The 22637-nt window shown below is 36.0% G+C and overlaps 1 protein-coding gene across 1 annotated transcript in view; it reads left to right on the top strand.

Moving 5' to 3' along the window:
- The window catches only part of MPDZ (multiple PDZ domain crumbs cell polarity complex component), a 128644-nt gene extending 106866 nt beyond the window's left edge, over positions 1-21778 (top strand). The window contains exons 42-51 of the mRNA XM_075209684.1: positions 71-264; positions 674-821; positions 4304-4390; positions 5217-5313; positions 7409-7449; positions 8604-8726; positions 14620-14724; positions 15388-15500; positions 16603-16726; positions 17652-21778. Coding sequence (XP_075065785.1) covers positions 71-264; positions 674-821; positions 4304-4390; positions 5217-5313; positions 7409-7449; positions 8604-8726; positions 14620-14724; positions 15388-15500; positions 16603-16726; positions 17652-17798 — 1179 coding nt within the window. The 3' untranslated portion in view covers positions 17799-21778. The remainder of the gene's footprint in view (positions 1-70; positions 265-673; positions 822-4303; positions 4391-5216; positions 5314-7408; positions 7450-8603; positions 8727-14619; positions 14725-15387; positions 15501-16602; positions 16727-17651) is intronic.
- Positions 21779-22637: the final 859 nt, after the last annotated feature.

Here is a 22637-nt window from a genome sequence, read left to right as displayed (position 1 = left end):
TATGTTTACATTTGTCGTTATTTGCTTTACCCGCTGGACTTTTTGGTTAACTTTTTGTTTTGTTTTTTAGGTAAATTGTATTGATTTAAGAAATGCGACACACGATGAAGCCATACATGTGCTGAGACAGACACCACAAAAAGTCCGTCTGACGGTATACAGGGATGAGGCCCAGTACAAGGAAGAGGATATGTATGATATGCTAACTGTGGAGCTTCAGAAGAAGCCAGGGAAAGGTCTTGGACTAAGCATTGTTGGGAAAAGGTGGAGTAATACAATCCAAAACTTCTATGCTGGCAAAATAATTATTTGTGTTAAAGAATCTGGGTGTTTTTGTGTTGGGGAACTCTATTTCATGGAAAGTATACCGAATACAGTGAAATAGGTACTGATATGAGATTAGTGTAATCGTATGACTTATATTGCTTGAAACAGTTTAGCACATGTCTTCTATGGGGATTAATGACATTGCACAGACATTGTGCTTTACCTATTTTAGTAGTTCTTAGTTTATTATTAGGCTAAATTCTCCTAAATATTTATGCAGTTTACAAAATGTTTGCCTCCACTGTATGGAGGTGACATGTGGACTTGTGTCTTATTATTACTAATACATGTTGATTCATGTGAAATGGCTTCTAAATTTAATTGCTCCCTTTTCCCTTTACCACAGGAATGATACTGGAGTATTTGTGTCAGATATTGTGAAAGGGGGCATAGCAGAGACAGATGGGAGACTGATGCAGGGGGATCAGATATTAATGGTGAATGGAGAGGATGTTCGGAACGCCACACAGGAAGCTGTTGCAGCCCTATTAAAGGTAACTAGTACATGCCGTTAGATTCATAAACCACTATTGATCCTAGTCATCTAGGTTGTGGGTTGTTCCAACACATAGGGGTAAATGTATGAACCTCCGGATTCTTCAACTCCGGCGAGTTCAGTGTCTTCAGCGCTTAAATTTAAAGCGGAGTTGAAGAATCCGGAGGTTCATACATTTACCCCATAGTTAATGTTTAAAGGTGAGTAGAAGTAAACTATAATTTTTAGAATTATGGTTTCCGTTTGCACAACATTCCTGTAGGTAATAAACAATTTATGATCTGATCAGTTTAATTGGTGCATGTCACAGATCAACATCTTTCAGTGGTACTTTGATCATTGACAGGTAGATGCGCTGCTTTCTAAATAAAATGCATATCCTGTTTATCACAATATAATAGTTATTTTTGTTATATTTAAAAGTACTTCACATTAAAGTAGAAAAACTATGCTTTTTTTTTTTTTTTTTTTAAAGACTTAAATCTTCAGGCTGGCTTGCTTACCATTGCTGATATTTGTTTGTTCAGATCTGTTTATAGACATCGGTATTAAGAAGGACATATGAAGGCTAATGTCAAGTATATGTACTCCAAAATATAATATAGAGAAATAACACCATAGTAAATTACTATAATCCACACCATGCTTTTTTTTTTAGCAGTGAAATAAATTGAAAGTTGTAGTAACGCTTGATCAACTTTTACTTAACATTTAGAAAATCATTCTTTGATTATACTTCAAATTTAGTATTTAAAAAGTGATTTGCTATGTGGTACAGGGATATTTCTCGTGTTTGAAGTCTCATAAAATTCTGGTAATGATTAAAAAATCCCAGATAATTACTAGAAAGGACCAGACTAATTACAGTAAAATGTACATTTATTATATCTAGATTAGTGATAAATGTTATGTTTTTGAGTGTGTCATCTTGATCAATAATGGATATTGGTTTTGTGATATAGACGGACATATCAAATATCCATTCTTATTAGAGCATCAATAAATTTAGGGTATAAAGGGTATATATATAGGTTGTAAAGGGTATGGACAATGCATTCCAATTCACCTGGAATTACAGTACATTGCTCTATTTATGGCAGTGCCACAGATTTATATCTTTACTTTAAATGTATTGCAGTAATCTGTGCGAAAGGATGGGGTTGCAAATATGTTTTTTTAATCCCAATGGCAGACAAGAGATTGGCTTTCAATTTGGGAATGTTTCTGTAAAACTAGATGCATTTGTAGCTGGCATATAATAGATAAAAGCTTTTTATGTGAACAGAGAGGTTTGTAATCCCTGTAAACAGTAATCAACATGAAAGCTGACTATCAGTTACTGGTCCGTTTGCAATTAATTATTTTGGCACCTTTTGTCTTTACCCCCAAAGTGCATCGTCAACTGCAATTTCTCTCCATTAGGCCCCATTGTTAAATCATGAAACTAAGGGAGGAGGCTTATTAAAACAAAAATGACTTCAATAGAATGGCTGTAATCATATACTCAATGACTCAGGAGATCCATAACTGGATAATAATAGCAAGTTACATCTGATGACTCCAGATGGCAGAATATAAAATAAAGAGCAGCAATAACTATAATCTCGAAAGGCCTTGTTTAATAATCCTATTGATTCCCCATGAGGTTATTTTAGGAGACTGCTGCACCAAAAAGGACCCCTGTTCTGTGAACATCAATACTGCAGCACTTGAGACTGTTGTATAAGTTTAAGGATGCACTGATTTTGTGCCCAGCGATTTTTTTTTTATATCTGTTTATTTCCCGTGCATACACTTAGTTATCCAAAAGGATACACTAAGGGAATATATCTTTAGAGAGCACATACTAAGCTATGAAATCATGGATTCTTATTGCAGCTGGTACGCAGGCATATGTACTACTTGATTGCAGTCTTGTATTATTGCCTTTGGGAAACCTAAAAGCAGTGGACTCAAATGCCAACGTGATGTTGTTCTGAAGGAAAATTATAATTACGGTACACCGCAAGTCACAATAGCTGGCTGGAATGGCACATAATTATTTCACTCTACCAATGCACATGACATTTTAAAATATTTACATACCAGGGTATGAAAACGGGTATAATATGTTGTTCTTTTTTTGCCAATATTTTAGATACAATTTTCCTTCGCAGTTTCTGGTAGATAGGCAACTTGTACTTTTCTATGCTCAACTGTTTCTCTTAAGACTTCACATTTCTTTGAAAATGATAAGTGAAATTCTGAATTTACGTGAATATAAGATTTTCATGTATTGAATGTCCCACTCTCAACTTACCCCCCAAATATTGTCACAGAGTAAAAAATATATATAGCAGCACAAACACTAGTAGCTAAAAATCATAAAAGTACAAGTTCTGATAGTATGCTCCTTCCTAAAGCTCAGTTTGTTATGCTGGGCTGAAAATTGAACCCTAGAGACTTAAAATATGGAATATTAGGGTTGTATTTTAATATTATGCACCTCCTTTTTTGTAAATGGGTAACTGCATTTATCCATTAACACAAATGAGAAACAAAACATGGAAACATATGAACTGAAAGCTATTTCTCGACACGTGTCTGTTTTGGCTTGACTTGGGCGTATCGCACTGTTAATAAATGTGCTGGAGCACTGCTTGTACTTTTATGGCGGGCAAGTATTCATTTTGTGCTTAAATGGTAACCGACAGTTGCTTGCTACTTCTAAGAGTACCTAAGATCAGAAGATATAAAATATGATATAATGGAAATGAAATACAGAGGCATTTTTTTTTTTTTTTAAAAAAAAGACTCGTTAGATCCAAAATTGGAATTCTATTTTCTTCATAAATATACAGTAAACAAGCCATTTACTGTATTATGCTGCAGTCCACCCTTTTAGCTATTTTCTTATTTCCCTACATCCATACATGACATAAGGGCATGAACTGCTATGCACCAGCCAGAGCGTGCTTCATCAAAGTATACAAATCTCATGCATGGCCACTGTTATCAACAGTGAGCAAGCACATATCCCAGAAGAGATAGTCTCCGCAAACAATCAGAGGCTGCTTTTATTTATATTTATAAAAATAATGGATTGTTTAGATGAATTTATTGGAAACACTGAGAACTGCCTAAAGTGCACCTGGAGATTTATTGCACAAGTTATATAGTTGTATGCAGAAGTTTGGACAGTTGTATGTTGCTCTGAATCTCTAAGTGAAAAGACATCAACACAGCCCACTCAATTGGTTCAGCTACTAAAAAGATTGTTGGCAGTGTTGGGGGCGTCTAGTGTTGACAGATTATGGGGCTCACTACTATTAATCAAGTTTAAAAAAAAATTGTGTGAAGTACATAAGTCTCTAGTCTATTATAATATAACATTCCCAGTGTCGTTGCCTTCTTTCTAAAACTTTCTAAGAAATGTAGTCAGCATATTGTCATATTTTTATATTAAAAATGTTTGTATAGTAAGATGTATATTTCTTTCAGTGTTCTTTAGGTACAGTAAACCTGGAAGTTGGAAGAATCAAAGCTGGACCTTTCCACTCAGAAAGAAGGACATCGCAAGGCAGTCAAGTGAGTATGATCAGTACACAGGAAGATGAGTTATCTTCTGTAGTGGAAATGCTGATTTTCAGGTTATCATGTAGGCTAGGGAAGAGAAAAGCACCATCACTAAATAAGTGCATTTACAGTATAATTAAAAGAATGTGCACACCTTTTGCCCTATTATTTTTAAGTATAGGATTATTGATATGGCACCACAAAGTATATCCAACATTTTACCGCATAAATGATAACCTAGGCAGACAGCAACTTTACATATGAGAAAACATTATTGTAAGTAATAATTAAACTAAATCCATGTATAGGCCTGCAGGCAGCATGCATTGTGTTTGATTGCAGACTTAATTTTAAATAGTTTTTTCAGTTAACAGTTCAGTAAGAAATATAGATCGTTATACAAAATGTTGCATAAAATCTAACAATTTACCTTTTAATACATGTGTGAAATTGGCTAAAAATTGATTTGTTGACTCTATTCTAAAGTTTGAAGATTCGATGGAAATTCCTGAACTGTATTTTAATAATTGTAGTAAGTTGCAGGCATTCTATGACCATATAAAGTTACACGTCTAATCTTCTTAAACGCTATATAAGTTATAATGCCTTCCTTACTGTAATGTTTTTGTTTACTGACATTTATGCGTTACATCATGTCACACACTTTCAGAATGAGCTATACAACCAATAGACTGCTCACGGAGTGTAAGGATATATTTTACAGGGTGTTACTACAAATAATATTGTGTATGTATATATTAAAAAAACTTATGTGTAATGGTTTAGGTTTGTAAATTGTAATGATTGTTTTCTAATTGAAGTGCTTCTTTGCTTTCAGGTCAGTGATGGCAGCAGTAGTCTTACGTCATTCAGTTTTCCATTGCCTGGATCTGTAGCAGCTGATCCACTTGAGAGCACAGCCAGGAAGAATGAAAGTTAGTTTTACTGTTATTTAATATTGTTCGCTGTGCTTAAGTGTAGACCTCTGTCTGCTAACAAGCATCATTCTGTTTCTTTCATGCTGGTCATTCTCTCCTTTTAGGTGCATTTTTGTAGCTTCAGAGCACCTATTGTTTTCATTATTCAAGACTAAGTGGGTGGGGCTAGAATAGTTTAACCAACCAGTAAGCATTTGAGTGTTAACAGCAGCACATATTATTTCAGCTAAGTCATTTCCTGTGTTTCACACTGTAAGCATCCAAAGGATAACAGCAGCATGAGTGCTGATGTGAGACTCCTGTTAGACTGGTGTAAGATGATCTAAACTTGAAATTAAGTTCATAAATCCAGCTTATTTGTCATGTAATTGTCTCTTATGTGACCTTAACTCATATTTTTCACTTTTTCATGAACAGAAAATTGTTTGCATTCTGTTGATCTGCCAGATCTGAAAGTAACATATTTTTTCCCATAGGCATCAAGAGTACATTTCATATTGTTATTAATTGCTACATTGTGTGTGTAGTTGTATATAGTTTTAGTTTATGGGTATTATAGGAGTCAAATAATGGGAGGAATGTGAAAAATACACTTTCCCATGCGATGGCTGACGTAGTTATAAGAGCCAAGAATAGTGGTGGACATATTAGTATTACAAATTGTATATTTTCCTGATGATATGCTACATTTTTAGAGCGTGCAACATACCCATATGAATAAATTCTAAGCCTAGAATAAAGGGAGGTTGGGCTGGGAAGAGAAGATTTTGAAGTCTGCGGTCAATTTAGTCAGTTTTGGGATGATGATCGTTAAGTGTAATATGTCTGCATTCTTGAGCAAGTGTATTACACTTGCACAGAATGTGTCATTGTCACACAAGATGGGTGATATGTGGTCTTGTTATGTTTGGAAGAGGGTTAAGACGGCAGGAAGATGCTTTTAACATGCTTTTTAAAAGAAAATCATTATTTTTCAGATTAATATCAATATTAAATTTGTTGCTATCTGGACCTAATAACAGCCTGCAAACAGGGAGCACTGGATCTCATAGTTTTAGTGTCAGGGTTGATCTGCTGTACTCCTAAGGCCATTGTGGCGGCCACCACACAGGGAGGTGACATCATTATGAAAATCTACTGTAGCCGTTTGGCACTGGTTAAATAACTTGTTCTTCAGAATATTGATGCTGGTTTTCTCTGTTGTAAATGTTGTATTTTTTCATGTATGCTTATAACAAGTAAAAAAAAAAAATAGAAAACTAGTAGTCATTTTGCTAGCGTGTAATTGATTACATTATTTGTCCTGTTATGGTGTTTGCTCTTTGTTCATTATGTTAAGTGTAGCTTGTCACAGTAGTTATTTATTAGGAGTTTTATTCTTCCAGTTACTAGATAAAGGAACTTTTATATTTAACCAATAAACCTATCAATACACTACAGTTGAGAATATCGTAACTTATTTTTTTACTAAATGGATTACAGACAATAGATGCAGTATGTAAATAGATTTTGCGCTCTCAGATACTTTGTCAGTCTACTGTAATGCCGTGTTATTCATGTATTCAATTTAGTGCATACAATAGAGATGTGACCAAAAAAGATACTAGTATGTCCTCACTCTTGTAATATAAAAATGGATTGCATTGTTCAGTTGTATTTATCATACATGCCATATTAATCATATGCATCTTGATTGTAGTTTTGCCTTTAACGTTCGTATAACTGGTTTTATTTTTAAACCAATATGCTGTTTTGTGAAATGAGTTGTGTTTCCTTTAAAATGTACTAAGACAAGGAAAATATGTAAGGTTAAGTTGACTTTACTAGAGCATTGTCAGCTTGTCACAAGCAGAAATACTTTTTTACTAAAAGATGTATGAAAACACAATTCCTGAAAAATGGGCTCAGTAATGTTTTCTTTTCAGCATAATAAATAAGTGCTGGAGCATTGCTTGTATTGTACCATTCTTGTTATAGCATTTTAAACTTAGAGGTCACCTTGTCTTTACCAGCCTGTATAGGCTGGCAACGTTCCACTAACAAATGACCCATTGTTCACATAAACTTAGTATTGTAATTCCTCTTTCTACAGCTCCTGAAATTCAAGGACTAAGGACGGTTGAAATCAAAAAGGTAATTGCCATGTTTTAAGGTGCAAAAACTGGACATACAATAACTGTTTTCTCAAGTGAAATATTTAAGTTCTCATTGCTCCCTCCTTACATTTCTTGGCTGTGGGTGCAGTCTGAATTTGCAGCTGTAAGTAAAGGTACGTGCAGGCCCAGATTTGTGAAAAGGCTACATTGACCTACATATTATGACTTGAGTAAACTTAAAGGAAAATGAATAAACCTGATTTTTTATTTCAAAGATCTGGGAGCCCTAAGGATTCATGGAAATACATTGTCAATCATATATTCTGTCCATAGTTAAACATGGGCATTGCAGATAGGTAAATAAAGGACCAAAAATGACCCATATGTTTTCCCCTTACACTGATGTCACTGAGTTCTTAAATTGTGGCGATTAAGACAGCTATATATGGAAGTTGTAATGTCACCAGCTCCCCACAGTGCTTGCTGGAAGAAGTTATATGCAGGGGCTTAGTAGAGTAAGTCACTTTGTTATAGAAATGATAAGATCCTGTTCAGAGAGGCTGTTGATATAGGACAGCCTAAGACCGTAATAAAAAAAAATCCCTAAAATGAGTTTGAGGATAATAAGAATAATGTATTTTTGTTCTTTACAAATTCTCATCTTGAGAGTAGATAATAACACATAAGTTTGCTTGAATGACTTGCTTTATTATTGCATAGCATCAATATTTTAACTCTTTCAACTGGAAATTAACTGCTGATTTTACAAATCTTCTATCTTAATCAGATTGCCTTTATGGTTAAAGAACATATCCTTGAATTTGCGATTTTTTCAATGAATGTTTAATATAATTAGTTTTCGTAAGAAGTTTTCATCACATGAACAGCTTATATAACATGAAGTTATTTCAGTTATAGCATTAAGGTAGTTTCCATCTGTTTGACAATGTATTCAGTTTACTAGGTACCAGAGTGAAGACATTTGAACTGTAATAAGTATCTGGTAATAGTAACACAACACAGTTCTGTTACAGCATTCTGAATTTGCAGCAGGAATTAAGCAGATAACATAGTGTGAAAGTTATTGAGATAAAGCAGTTGAGGTCCATCAATATAAATGTTAGATTAATAATATCTTTGACTAGTTTACATGTATATTCAAACTATACCTTTTATGTACAAACAATACAGGGTCCTTCGGACTCACTGGGGATCAGCATTGCTGGTGGTGTTGGCAGTCCCCTTGGAGATGTACCAATATTTATCGCCATGATGCATGCAAATGGAGTTGTGGCCCAAACACAGAAACTCAGGGTAGGTTTTTTCTCCCATCATTTGGTTTGTCTGTCATTGAAAATAGTTGCATGGTATCTTTAACACTGGAAAACATAAGGCATATTCTGTATTATGTTTTATTAGATTTATCAAGTACTTATGGTTAAAGGATAATTAAATTTTGGGTGAAACCCAGATCTCAAAAGATACTTGACTGTGGTACTGTCTTCAGGCTCTCCTGATCCCCAATGTCCTGCATGGCTGTCACTACTCCCGTAGGCAGTGTGTTGTCTGTGGACAGCATGCTGAGTAGTTGTGGAAATACCCGGCATGTCAGGGGATTGTCCTGAGGGCCTGAACGTCTGACTCCAGGTCAGTAACCTTTGAGGACCAAGTTTCACTTAGGATATTCCTAAAAAACTGCATTTTGAATATTCGTAAAGTTGCTTTTCCAAACCACGACATGTTGTGGCAAATGTTTATTATCACTCTAGTGTAGAAAATAAAATGTGTAATTGATTGCTATGGGTAACGCACATTTGAACTTGAACCGTGTTATTTAATAACACTTTTAATGTTTCTATATGTTTGGTAGTGCTGTAATGTGCACAAGCACTGCACACTAGGATTTTTGCAATAATTACATACATTGCTCTGGAAAAAATATTTAATTTATCACAGTGGGTTTTCAGCTTTTCAATGTGGCAAGACAAATGCATGTTTTAAAATTCATCCTGGTGGACCCAAGAGAAAGAATTTAAAATGTTGTAGCAGGCATTTTACAAAGCATTGTTTACAAAATACCGTACCACCTATAAAGAAAGCAGCAATGACATAATGAAGTATTATTATTAACTTTTATTTATATATCGCCACCATATTACACAACTCTGTACAGAGAGTATTTACCATTCACATCAATCCCTGCAAAATGTCCATATTTAGTCAGCAGCCAATTTACCTACCAGTATATTTTTGGATATAATATAATTTGCTGGCACTTTATAAATAAATGTTGATGATGATTATTTTAAGTTATAAAAAAGTCAGAAGAGCAGCTCTGTTCATGTTAGTCTGTTATCTTGCAATTCTGAACATTTTATTCATGGTTTCCATAGACACTGCTAAAATGTCAGAATAACTTTGTGTGATATAATTTAGACCAGGATTAAGCAACAAGTTATCAGCAGAAAGGGAATTCTACTACTTCAAACCTGACCAACCTATGGCTCTGCAGGCGTTGTGAAAGTACAAGTTCCAGCATGCTTTGCAAGTAGATAGCCAGCTGGCAGGGCATGTTGGGATTTGTAGTTTCACAAACAATTAGATGGCCACAAGTTGGCCAGGCCAGTAGTATTTGAAGTTCCACAACAGCTATAGAACATCAGATTGTATAGTCCTCATTTAGATATGGATTAGCAACATATAATTGCATGTGTCTTGTTTTGCATGTATTAACACCTCTTGCATTAAGTGATACACTTTGCATTGTGTTTTAAATTGAATAATGTGAATTTCAAGTAATAAACGCTAGTCAGTAAGCCTACAGTTTGCTCCATTGACCACCAGGTGGCAATATGTGCCTCAGTTTCCATCCATGTTATTATGATTTCACCTCATTGATGTTTCCATTGAGGTGTTAATATTTTGAGTTTATTCAGGTTGCCTTTAATATTTCATGAAGTTATAGTTTTCACATTTACACACATGTTTGGATGGAGGAAGTTTACAAGCTGTGGAAATAAACAGTGTCACTAAATTGATATATTGTATTTTTCTACTTTGTGTTTTGTATTAGAACTGTCACATTTTAATAACTCCATAGGCAAGTCTTGAAGAACAATACAAGGCCAGGGAATCTTCCCAGGAAAGTTACACATTTCAGTGAACCAGGCCTTATTTCATGCATGAAATATGTGTGAAAAATAATACCTGGGAACACCTACATAACAAAAGCCTATTAAGAGCGATTGTTTTTATTGTATGCAGGTGAATAATAAAACACAACCGGTGCTCAAGTGTCCAGAAGTCTGACGTATAATTATGATATAACTGAGCTATAGAAACTACCGTGTGAACAAGATTTAGAAGGGAAAAAAATGGATAAAGACATTGCCATTTAAAGGACAGCATTCTGAAAATATACATTTCTTCTGCAGCCAGTACCATTCGTAACAAAGTGGGCTGTAGGCTTGCCCATCAATGAAGCAAAAAGTCCTTAAATTGTCTTGTACAAGCACTGTCATTGTTCCCCCTGTTCACAGCCTTATTATTATTATTATTATTATTATTATTATTATTATTATCTTTCATTTGTAATGCACCACAAAAGTTCCACAGTGCAGTACATGACCTATACAGTAGTGCACAATAAACAGACAGCAATGATCAATAAGATCTTAGATAATGCATGAAAGAGCATAATAATACGAGGACCAGACATAACAAGTGAACAAAAAATACACAGATAACATGGTAATGCTGGTCAGATTATTTACAGGACAGTGAGTGAGAGTAATGTCATTGATTATACTGGTAAGAAGGGAACTTGAAATTTAAATAAATTGGAATATTGTTTGTTAACCTGATGTTTCCCTTTCTTATCATTCCATGCTTCTTGACTTTGATTGTTTTGCCTGGTAACATAAGGCTGGGTACACACTATTGTGTTGTCAGCCGATTATCAGGCCAATCACCCGATAAACGAGTGTTCGGCCCGATATCGCATTAGTGTGTAGGCTCCAACGATAACGAGGATTGTTCAAAATCACATAATATCGTTTCATTTGATTATTAAACCAGAATAAATCTTGTGAAACGTGTGTAGTGTGTACACATGAATCTTACCTGTGGTTGTTCAGGCTATACAATATAAAAAAGTGTGTTATGTAATTTCAACTATATTTTTTAAATGTCCCATACCTTACATGTTAAAAAATGAAAATACGGTTATGTCAGTACATTAATTTCTGAAAAGGTCATGAGACTTTTACATATAAAAAACATTTGTATCTTGGGTGTAGTTTTTGTAACCCAGAAAACACTTAGTATTTGGTCATTCAGATCAAGCATTGATCTTTGGGCCTAATTCATTAAGGGACGCAAAATGAGTGTAATTTGCAATTATTTTTATTTAATTTTATTTTATTTTTTTAAAAACGTACATATTTCGGTCATATGCTGATCTGAAGAAACGTCTCTTATTGAATGCGGCTCTAGGTACGCTATGGATATACGCTATTTGCCGTAGTGAGGCAGACACAACACAGTCCAACATACGACCAATACATATACAGTCCCAAACGAACGCACAGAACAAAAAAGAAAAAAGTATTCAGTGATTGTCACCTGTTAATAGTATTATCATTCAGGAAAAGACATTGGGTTTTGTTTCTTTACATCAAATACATTTATCAGGATGTTCTCAATGCGTACTGTGTATAAAATAATTTTTACTGTTGCTCCTAACTGCAAACAGATCTTCTTGCATGCATACGCGGCTGTCATCACTGGTAATTGGCACTTACATCTGCCTTGTAGCTTGTGCAAATAGTACGACTGGAAAAACACCTACCTTGCAGATACCCAGTGCCTGAATCGGATGCTGCTGCTTGCGCTCTCACTTGGTACACCCTTACTGCACATTGTCTATGTTAGGCTTCCCCTCCCCATTACACCCTGCAAGTCTTAGGCATTCAGAATTTACATGCGTACATGAATTGCGAACTTTGTCACAAGTCACAACTTCACGCATTCTTGGAGCAAAAACACGCCACGTTTATGATCAAACCCTCTCTTGGTAAATATCTAAAGCAACAGTTTATTGAAATTAGTAATACTGTGCAGCAGAGATTCTAATCTCTCTTCTTAAGGGGGGAATTCAATTCCCCCCAAATTAGCGCGGCGTTAAATGTATTACCGTTATTAGCAGATAGCTGGCGTTGAAACTACCGTAATAATGTTAAGTGCATTATTACCATAATAGCGCGTTACTTTTACCAGTAACGCGGCCAGTTGAATTCCCCCCCTAAGTGCATCAGTTTGTTTTGTTGCCTTATTTAAACATGTATTTGAAAATTCATAAAAATAAGGTGTTGTTTTGTGTTTACACGCAGACTGTCATCTAACCATGAACACTGTTCTTTAGCATAATGAAATGTCAGTCCTTTATAATATTAACCCGCAAAACCTACATTTGTCTACTATATACAGTTACTAATGTATATAAGGAAATGTGAGGCAAAATGTTGTCAGTGACAATTGGTGAAAGCATGACAAACACATTTGGGTTTTTAATCTGTTATTTAGTATTGACATTGTTGAGTTGTACTCCGTTCAGAAGCATGCTTGAATAGTGAAACCGACAGGCATGTTTCTGAACTTTTTGCAATTGTACAGCAGGGCCGCAACTAGGGCTGTGAGAAAGGGGCGACCGCCCAGGGCGCAAAGCTGAAGAGGAGTGCAATTTGTTAATATTTTAGGATCATTTGGTTAAAATTAAGGACTAGGGGGGCGGCATTTTTCTTTCTCGCCCCAGGCGCTAACATTTTACATTACAGCTCTGTTAAATGTACCGTATTTTTCGCTCCATAAGACGCACTTTTTCCCCAAAAAAAAGTGGGGGAAAAAGTGTGTGCGTCTTATGGAGCGAATACTGCATGCCAGAAAGGAAGGAAGAAAATAAAACTTACATGTCCAGCGTGGAGAAACGGGTCCCGGCCAGGCTGCAGATCCTCCTGAGCGTCCGTCCCCCTGCCTATCTGTGAGGACCTAGCTATCACATGGGACGTCCCATGTAAGTTTTATTTTCTTCCTTCCTTCAGGAGAATCCGCAGCGCTGAAGACACCTGAGGGAATAAGATAAGGCTATAGTGTTTGTGTGTGTGTGTGTGCTGGAGGCAATACTGTGTGTGTGCTGGAGGCTATACTGTGTGTGTGCTGGAGGCTATACTGTGTGTGTGCTGGAGGCTATACTGTGTGTGTGCTGGAGACTATACTGTGTGTGTGCTGGAGACTATACTGTGTGTGTGCTGGAGACTCTACTGTGTGTGTGCTGGAGACTATACTGTTTGTGTGCTGGAGACTATACTGTGTGTGTGCTGGAGGCTATACTGTTTGTGTGTGCGCTGGAGGCTATACTGTGTGTGTGTGCGCACGCGCTGGAGGCTATAGTGTGTGTGTGTGTGTGTGTGTGTGTGTGCTGGAGGCTATAGTGTGTGTGTGCCAGTGTACTAACATAGCATGTGTGTCTAAGAGTGGGGATCAGTGTGTTAATATAGTGTGTGTGTGTTGGTGAGTGTGAGTGAAGGGGCCAGTGTATTTTGTGTGAGTGTAGGGGCCAGTGTATGTTTTCCTTCTCTAAAACTAGGTGCGTCTTATAGTCAGGTGCGTCTTATGGAGCGGAAAAATACGGTACATTCTGTATATTGCCAGTAATAGATGGCCAATTTGGCCACCTTACACATACATTATACATTTCCAAAATGTAAGTGATGTGAAGGTTTAAACCAGGCCTGTCCAACCTGCGGCCCTCCAGATGTTGTGAAACTACAAGCCCCAGCATGCTTTGCCAGTAGACAACCAGTTGATAGCTGGAAGGGCATGCTGGGACTTGTAGTTTCACAACATCTGGAGGGCCGCAGGTTGGACAGGCCTGGTTTAAACTTTGTATTGAAATTACTCTTTCATATTAAACTCTCTGTAGAACAGTAACTGCATGGAAAACAGGTGTTAACTGACTTGCCAAGATTGATGCATATTTCGCTTTTGTTTCTCCTATACTTATCCAGGGCTCTGTGATCCAAGCCTAAAGTTCTCCTGTAATAAAACAGTATTTTGTTTTGTATCACCATAGTGACCTGATAATGTGAATGACTCGTGTTGTATTTCTTCACAAACTACTACTAGTTTTTTTTTTTTCCCTTAACCAAAGGTTGGTGACAGGATCGTTAGTATCTGCGGGACATCAACTGAAGGAATGACTCATTCTCAGGCTGTCAACCTCCTGAAAAATGCCACAGGCACAATTGAGCTACAGGTATTACTGCTCAGCTTTGTCTAGCCCTATTCATTGCAGGTCATGCTAATCCATTGTCAAAATAAGTATTGCTTCCTCATCTATTAACAATGGCGCTAGATAAAACTTCAGTTTTAAATATTGTTTTAGAAAGGAAAGGCATTTTTCATTTTAACTTCATATACAATTTTGAGGTTAAAAGTGCAAGTTTTCCGCAAAATGAGCTTTAATGGGGATTTACTGTGCTTAAAGTTGCACAGCCAATTAGGATAATAGTTCCTTAAGGTGTCCTCACACCCTAGCTAGAGCATGGAGGCTGCTTCATGCAGCTGTTTTGCCCAGGTCTCCTCCATTTCTCTCACAGCCCAGTCCACAAACTTGGGTGGAGGGTAGGGTATGGCGAGTGGGAGGTCCAGTCACAAGCCGCAAACCAGAGATTGCGGCTTCCGATTGCTCCTCCCACTCACTTATCACCACCGACATTTAATGATGATGAGCTTTACTGAGCCCTGGGAAAAACTGTCAGGTGCTCATGGGGAGGTCATTATTCTCCTAGGTTGGTAGTGCAGCTCCAAGTATTTACACTGACAAGAAATAATAAGTGTAAATGGCAAAGTACAAGTGTTTAGTTCTTTGATTCTTATAAGTGAAGGACACATTGTAATATGTAGTTCACATTTTTAGGTAGTAGCTGGTGGGGATGTGAGTGTGGTCACTGGTCAACAGCAAGAACATGTAGGCACTGCAGTCAGCTTTTCAGGACTCGCCTCAAGCAGCATATTGCAGGATGATTTGGGGTATGTATTTTTGCATGACTTATCCTTTCATGCTTTTTTTAAGGTTCCACAATTTGTAAAATGTTCCCATGTTATTACTGAAACCATAACTATTATGTGCTGTAATACAACCCCCCCTCGCGCGCACACACTCATCCCCTTTACTTTATTGCTACAGTACTGTTACTGCCTAGGCTATCTAGAAGCTTCTTGGTGGTTGTCACAGACATCCAGAAAGAAGCCCTATACAATGGTGCTACCCCTGAACTCCCCCTTCCACCCCTGAACTCCCCCTTCCACCCCATTCCCCTAGAATTCCTAGTTATCCCAAATGTCATGGCTATCCCTGCTGGTATTAATCACTGTTCATGCTGGCAAATTATCCTGCCCCCACTATGCCACATCATTCACCTAAAGCCATGGAATTAAACTTGCAGCAAGAAAACTTATATAGACTGACAGTGTGAGTTCTCTGACATCAGGTATGATACAGTAGTGTGCGTGTGTGTGTGTGGGGGGGGGGGGGGGGGGGGGGATCTGTACACCATCAAACAGCTGGCTTGGGTTAGGTTACCTCTTAGTACCTGTACCTTTAATAGTCAGGATGCTTTATTAACAAAATGTTTACAATTGTCATAGCTAAAATGTGATTCATTATCTGGACCCTTCATTCTTAAGCCTTCCTCGGCTACGTACCAAAAACAATTGCCTTTCCTTTGAGATGGCCCTCTTACATATAAACCCATTCATGTCTACTTAAAATTCTGCAACTGTGCACTGTTATTGATACAAGGTTTAGATCTCCTTGAAATTAAACCGCTACAGTCATTGTAACTAAATATAAAGGCGCAAATATCCATGCAGTCGGTAACAACCAGTAAACCACTGAACTTCCACAAACCTGCCATTTCAGTTGTGTATTATATACATTGTTTTCTAGGAAACACGTTTAAAAATCTTTTGTTGAAATGTTACAAGAAAATATTGGTTGAATTGGACATTTTTCTTTGAGTTGTCACAAAATAAGTTCCTGTTTATAGAAGGAGTTATGATTACTTAAATAAAATGAACAATAATTTAAATCCATATAGATTCTAAGTACAGTATGTGTGTTTAATGTTAGACCACCTCAGTATAAGACAATCGTTCTTGAGAGAGGACCAGATGGACTTGGCTTCAGTATTGTTGGGGGTTATGGTAGTCCACATGGTGACCTACCCATCTATGTGAAAACTGTATTTACCAAGGTAAATATTATTTTTCTATTTTCAATAATCCCTCAACCCTTCATCATTGTTCTATTAAAGTGTATATTGAATATTGTTTTGTATGTTGTATGCATATTCTGCTGTATGATATTTACATCCCTATTTTAACTTCCCCATACATGTACCAATTCCGATTCATACCAGCTCAGCTGGTGTTAGATTAGATTGCCACAAAACTCTTCATGTATGTAAATGACTGCCAATACTTTTGGAGGATGACCATTGTCTAGCTGCACTGTTTGCACCCCATAGATCCCAAAGCTGATGAATTTAGCCACAGCTATGTGTGGTCACATTTAACATACATGCAGTGACTAAGTCTGTTGCTGTATAGGCAGCTGTACCTCTGTATGTTTGCAAATGTTTACTTTAAAATTGTTATTCCGTGTAAAGGCAGCCATGCTGGGTGGCAGAACGTAAGTGGTATTCTACCATGAAATATCATTATCTGTGTTTGACGTTCCATTTATTTCTGTCACTTGCCGTTAAAAGGAATATATCAGAAATTCTAAGGCTCCAATGGAAACATGCTCTATGGCCAAATTCTCCAAAAACATGGGAAAATGCTTACTTGATCATAGTGTATCAAGAGTTTGTCTCACATTATGTACACAAAACATTGTTGTATCTAATAAATAATCGCCCAGGATAATTCCCTTAGTATGCTTCCTCTTTTGGCATATGTTTTTTCTTAAAAATAAAGCAAGGGAATAGGGCTTACTGTATATCTGCCATCTAATCTTATTGAGAATTCTATTTTTCTCTATATGAAAAATGGATTTTCTTTATTACACATGATGCGTCTGAACATCTCTCTCTGTATGAGGTTTTCTCCAGCATTCTGCTGTCATAGCTGTAAGTCTCTTGATGGCTGTTATGATATCTTTACCAACACTTGTTGCAGGGGGCAGCGTCAGAAGATGGCCGCTTGAACAGAGGAGACCAGATCATTGCTGTGAACGGTCAGAGCTTGGAAGGTGTGACTCATGAAGAAGCCGTTGCTATTCTGAAGAGGACAAAGGGAACCGTTACCCTTACTGTGCTTTCCTGACCTCCTGGTTTAGAAACGCCACATTTTTAGGGCCTGTTTGTAAAGAAATTTGATGTCGCCAGCTTTTTCCCCTGTGAAAGTACATAAACCAGTGGAGCTCATCTTATAGGTCAGCTGTGTGTCAGGTAGCATTTTCTCCTGACTGAAAGAATGTTTACCTAGCTGCTGTCATTTAACACACACTGATTTACATTGTCGAGGCAAAAGAATATGTTAAAGCTTATTTAGTTCACTTTAGGTTTGTGTGCTCTTCTGAGTGATTATTATAGTCAGTATTCTAAGTGAAGGTTTTTTTAGCCACAAAGGAAGTATTTCAGTATACTACAGTTAGTACGAATGTGTGAAGAACATGAAACTTGGCAACTAAAGAGGTCAAGAAAACATCGGCTTGTAAAAGAAAATATTTTGTAGGTCACTTTTTTTCTTTTTTTTTTTGTGGTTGCTGTGTTTTTATTATGCTTACATGTTTAACCATCTCTGTATCATTGCTTTGCTGCTATTGCCCATGAACAAATGAAGGTTTTGTTGGTTGTTTTTTTTTGATTGTTCTGTTTTGTTTAACAAATACACTGGACATATGTTAGAGATCTCTTTTAGTTTAGAGAAGACCATAAATTCAGTTATATCCAAAATACACTGTAATATGGTTTTCTATTGTTACTAAAAGGACGCAAGTTGCTCAGCAGTAAGTGAGTTTGCGTTATTAGAGTGCAGAAATTCTGTACTTTGGTTAACAAAATTGTGACTTTGATAGGTAGAATGTGTAAACCATAACAATTACTTATTTTGACTAGAGGAGAGCTCAGGGAGGACAGAAATCTCCTGTGGACAGAAGGGCACGTGATCAACAATTATTTTACTGCACATTTTTTTCAGAACTGATTGCTAATCTTTTGTAGGAAGTAATCATTTAATATAACCGCAATATTGAAAGTTTTTTTTTAATGGTTTCTCCACTGCTTACTATAGCCTGATGTGCAGACATGTTTGAGCATCTATAAGAGGTCACAAACAGAACAAATCTCTTCTTTCATACTGACGCTGCAGCACAGTGGGCGCCCTCTTCATCATCTTTACTTTGGAGGATGACAACTACCTACTTTTTTCTCACTTGTGTCTTTCCCCAACAAAATATTTTTGAACCCTTGCGTCTAATGCTCATAATGCTCCAGTAACCATCTAATTAATTTCTGGACATTTCATAATACAAATATTAAATACATAAAAAGGAAACAAAAATAGAAAATAATTTATAAATTCATAATGTTGAGTACTGTGAATGTTTGAAGTTGGGTATGACATTTTCTATTCTATTACCAAGGGTAGAAAAATATATTTTCTGAAAAAACATACAGTATTAAACCAGCTCTATTTAAAAACTGCAGCCAGTGACTGCTGGATCTTAACACCTACAGACAACGCTTGGAACAATTCTGACTTGTTATGTTGGAACTCTAGTATCATTTGTTAACAGTGTCAAATTTCTCTGGGGAACAATCATGAGCTTTGTTTGTACTGTACGATAGGGAATGTCAAGGATTTACAGATATCTTACAGGAAATGTATAAAATAACCTTCATTCACTGAGTGTTTCAGAATGTGGGCTTCAGAGCAACATGTGTTTCTGTTTTTATTAAATTACATTAAATCTAGAGAACAAAAATCTTATAGACAATATTATCTAGTAGATAAAACAGTCTATTTTGTAATAGAACAGAAACGTTGTTCAAAGTTTCTCTATTGTTGTTTGCTGTAGGATATCTCTCTATCTCTGTGTACTCATAAAAGACTCTGGGAAATTTGCCTTTGAAAATGTGTTTAAAGGTAGTGTGAATACCAAAATCTCTAAATACAATATACATCTAGGTATTAAGACCACTTTGTGCAGTAATTAATGAAATTGTTTTGAAAGTCTTATCATTTTAATCCGTAAATATGAAGCTGCAATACATTATGTATACTAACAAGCTGTGAACACACCAATAGAATATATACAGAATGTTTAGCAATTTTATACCTTGATGAAGTTTAGTTGTTTTTTTCTTGTGCTTTACTACATGGCAGAAAGAAAACTACCTTGTTTTCTTAATGGTTATTACTGACAGTTTAGATTTAGACAGCACTTTTTCTTTGTAATATCAGTTGATAAAAAAAACATGTTTATCTGGATTGCATTTTGTAGACAAATTTGCAGCTTGAGGTAATGTAATAATTAGCAGGGTTGTGCTATTTGTTTCTATTGTTTCCACTTAAGCTGGAAATGAGCAGTAATATTAGACTTTATTGAGCATTTGTTGTACGTTACACTATTCTGCAAAACAATCTCTTAACCAAATCACAATCATTTCTCCTAGTTCTCTTAACTTATTTTCCAAATTGATTCCTGACTAATACTCTAGCAAGTTAATAGCCCTTGAAATGTGAAAGTAAAGCATATTATTGCTCCTATGTGTTAAATTCTAATAATCAGTCAGCTTATTTCAGTAACATGAAGAACGCAGCAACTGTTAGGATTTTATGAGGATTTGCCCATAATGTGATTTGCCTGGTTACAATAATTGTACCGTGGAGAATGTCAATAGCAGTAGTGATAGTACTATTGATCTGATAATACCAGCTAAAATAAAGTTCTTAGAAGATGATGCTTTCACTGTTTTGCTCTGTTCATTACAGGATTCAGAATCTTCGCCTGGTATAATGTTTTACATTTCTGTTAGTATAACCTTAGTCAAACCCCGATGTCACTTAATATTCAAGAGCAATCTTTAAAAAGGAATGTATTATATGAGACAATACACTTTAGGTTAGTGTTTTCCTAGCAGTCCTCTAGATTCTCAAGATCATACAAAAGGGATTTTGAGAGACTGCATGAAGTATTTTTTTTCTTTTAATTGCATCATAGTCTTCTGTTTGAGGAGATTGAGAAAATTATATAATATATAGGATTTAATGTCAGCTCTATAAAAAAAATGGAAACTTTATGAAAGGGTGCTGAAGAATTGGCACTGTATAATTATGGCATTTTCATAGTCTTCTGCTGTGAAATTCCACCACTACAGTCAAAACCAGTTATGGGAGAAGTAAAATTGTTGGAGGGCCACATGCGTGGTCCTTCTTCCTTCCTCTGCAAACCCACTGAAGGCTAGAGTATACAGTACACTCCCTCCACCTTTTGGTTTCCGCATGACCTTCCTTTGCAGAGGCGGTTACTTACACAGAAATCTGCTGCCCCCGTCCTGACAAGGGAGTCACAGGCTCAGCGGCCCGCTGGCGGGCTGCCTGTTGCCCATCACTGGTCTAAACTGTATCTTGACGTTTAAAGTATTGCACCTTTATTTCATTATTTTATTAAGAACACTGCTTGCTTTACTACATATTTTATCATATCTGATCATTTCTGCTTTTGTAGCTTTTTAATTAAAGTGCAAATTATCCATTATTATAGGTCTCCCAATACGGACATCCACTTAGCTAAAACATTTTTTTTAATACATGCATTAAAAATGAGATACCACTGCAATACGTGTATGTTAGAAAGTGTTTTAATGTATGTGAATGTTGCCATTTACTTTAGCTTGATATAATTTGTAACAAGGTGGATTTCCAGTAGTAATACAGATCCATATTATGTTATATACTTATATTATTATGAATATTGTATTTGGTTTGTACCTAACAGTGTTATCAATGCAATCCTATATTTTGTTGTTAATTCTTCAGTAACCTAAATTGTCTTTCTCATTTATAACAATATATTACTGTTGCATTTTAAAGAGATTGTGGTTTGTTAGGTCACGTGTTCTGTATATTGTCTGTTTGTGCAGTATAACATTACACTCCTGCATTAGGTTTTGTCACTTTAAGCTTTTGTAGAAAAGACAAATCAGTGTACATATATTTTCATACTGTTGTCAAGTTAAACAAAAATGTTAGCACCACTATTTACTTTATTTAGATAATAAAGATTTACTTAGATTTAATGTATTTGTGATTTATTTATTTATTTCATTATCTTTACACAGCTAGTAAGGTTATTGTAAAACCAAAAAGTAGTTATTCCCTGTTGGTGTGTGAACACAGATTGCTGTGAAACAAACGTAGACAGGACTCGAGGTTGCAAGCAATTGAAGAAATGTAATGTGGAAAATTCTATTTTAAAGTGGTACTTCTAGCAGTTTTATTTTTCTTTCTTACTTCCTTCTCTATCAAAAGGGTTCTGATTGTTTTTTATTTACCTAGGCAGCAGCACCCAGTTTCACTTGAAAGAAATTCCCTCTCCTACCTTGACCTTTAGAAAAATCACAGAGCTCTCTATTTGTCTTGAATATTCAACTGTAGGTGAAAGCAGAAACACTGAGACAATAATTCTTAGATTTAGCTTTTTCATATTTTGGGTTTATATTAATGGTTATACATTTAACACTATCAGATGTGTCCAGAAATTGTTACCAGAAAAATTTAATTTCAGAACTAACTAAAGAAAAGATTTCTAGCGTAGGGAAGGTTTTGAGCTTTGCTAAAGCATGTTTAATACAGCATCTGGTCTTCACAATTCTTGCTCTGTTAATATATAGAACCTTTGTTTTTTACTGTCTTCATTTAATATATAACCTATTAAATCTGAAAATGAAACAAAATGGCATTGACAAAATGATTGACTTAATATTTGGTAGCACAGCCTTTGGTCAGAATAACTTCAATCCATTGTTTCCTTTAGGTATGGATGAACTTCCTGCACCTCTCTGTTTGGACCACTATTCTTGTGCAAACTGCTCCAGTTCTCCCAGATTTAAAGAGTGCATTCTCCCAACTGCTGTTTTCAGAGCTCTCTGCAGGTGT

This window comes from Mixophyes fleayi, chromosome 1, assembly GCF_038048845.1.
Source record: "Mixophyes fleayi isolate aMixFle1 chromosome 1, aMixFle1.hap1, whole genome shotgun sequence".
Taxonomy (NCBI): Eukaryota; Metazoa; Chordata; class Amphibia; order Anura; family Limnodynastidae; genus Mixophyes; species Mixophyes fleayi.
The sequence above is the reverse complement of the archived record's forward strand: the minus strand, read 5'-3'. Positions and strand labels throughout refer to the sequence as shown.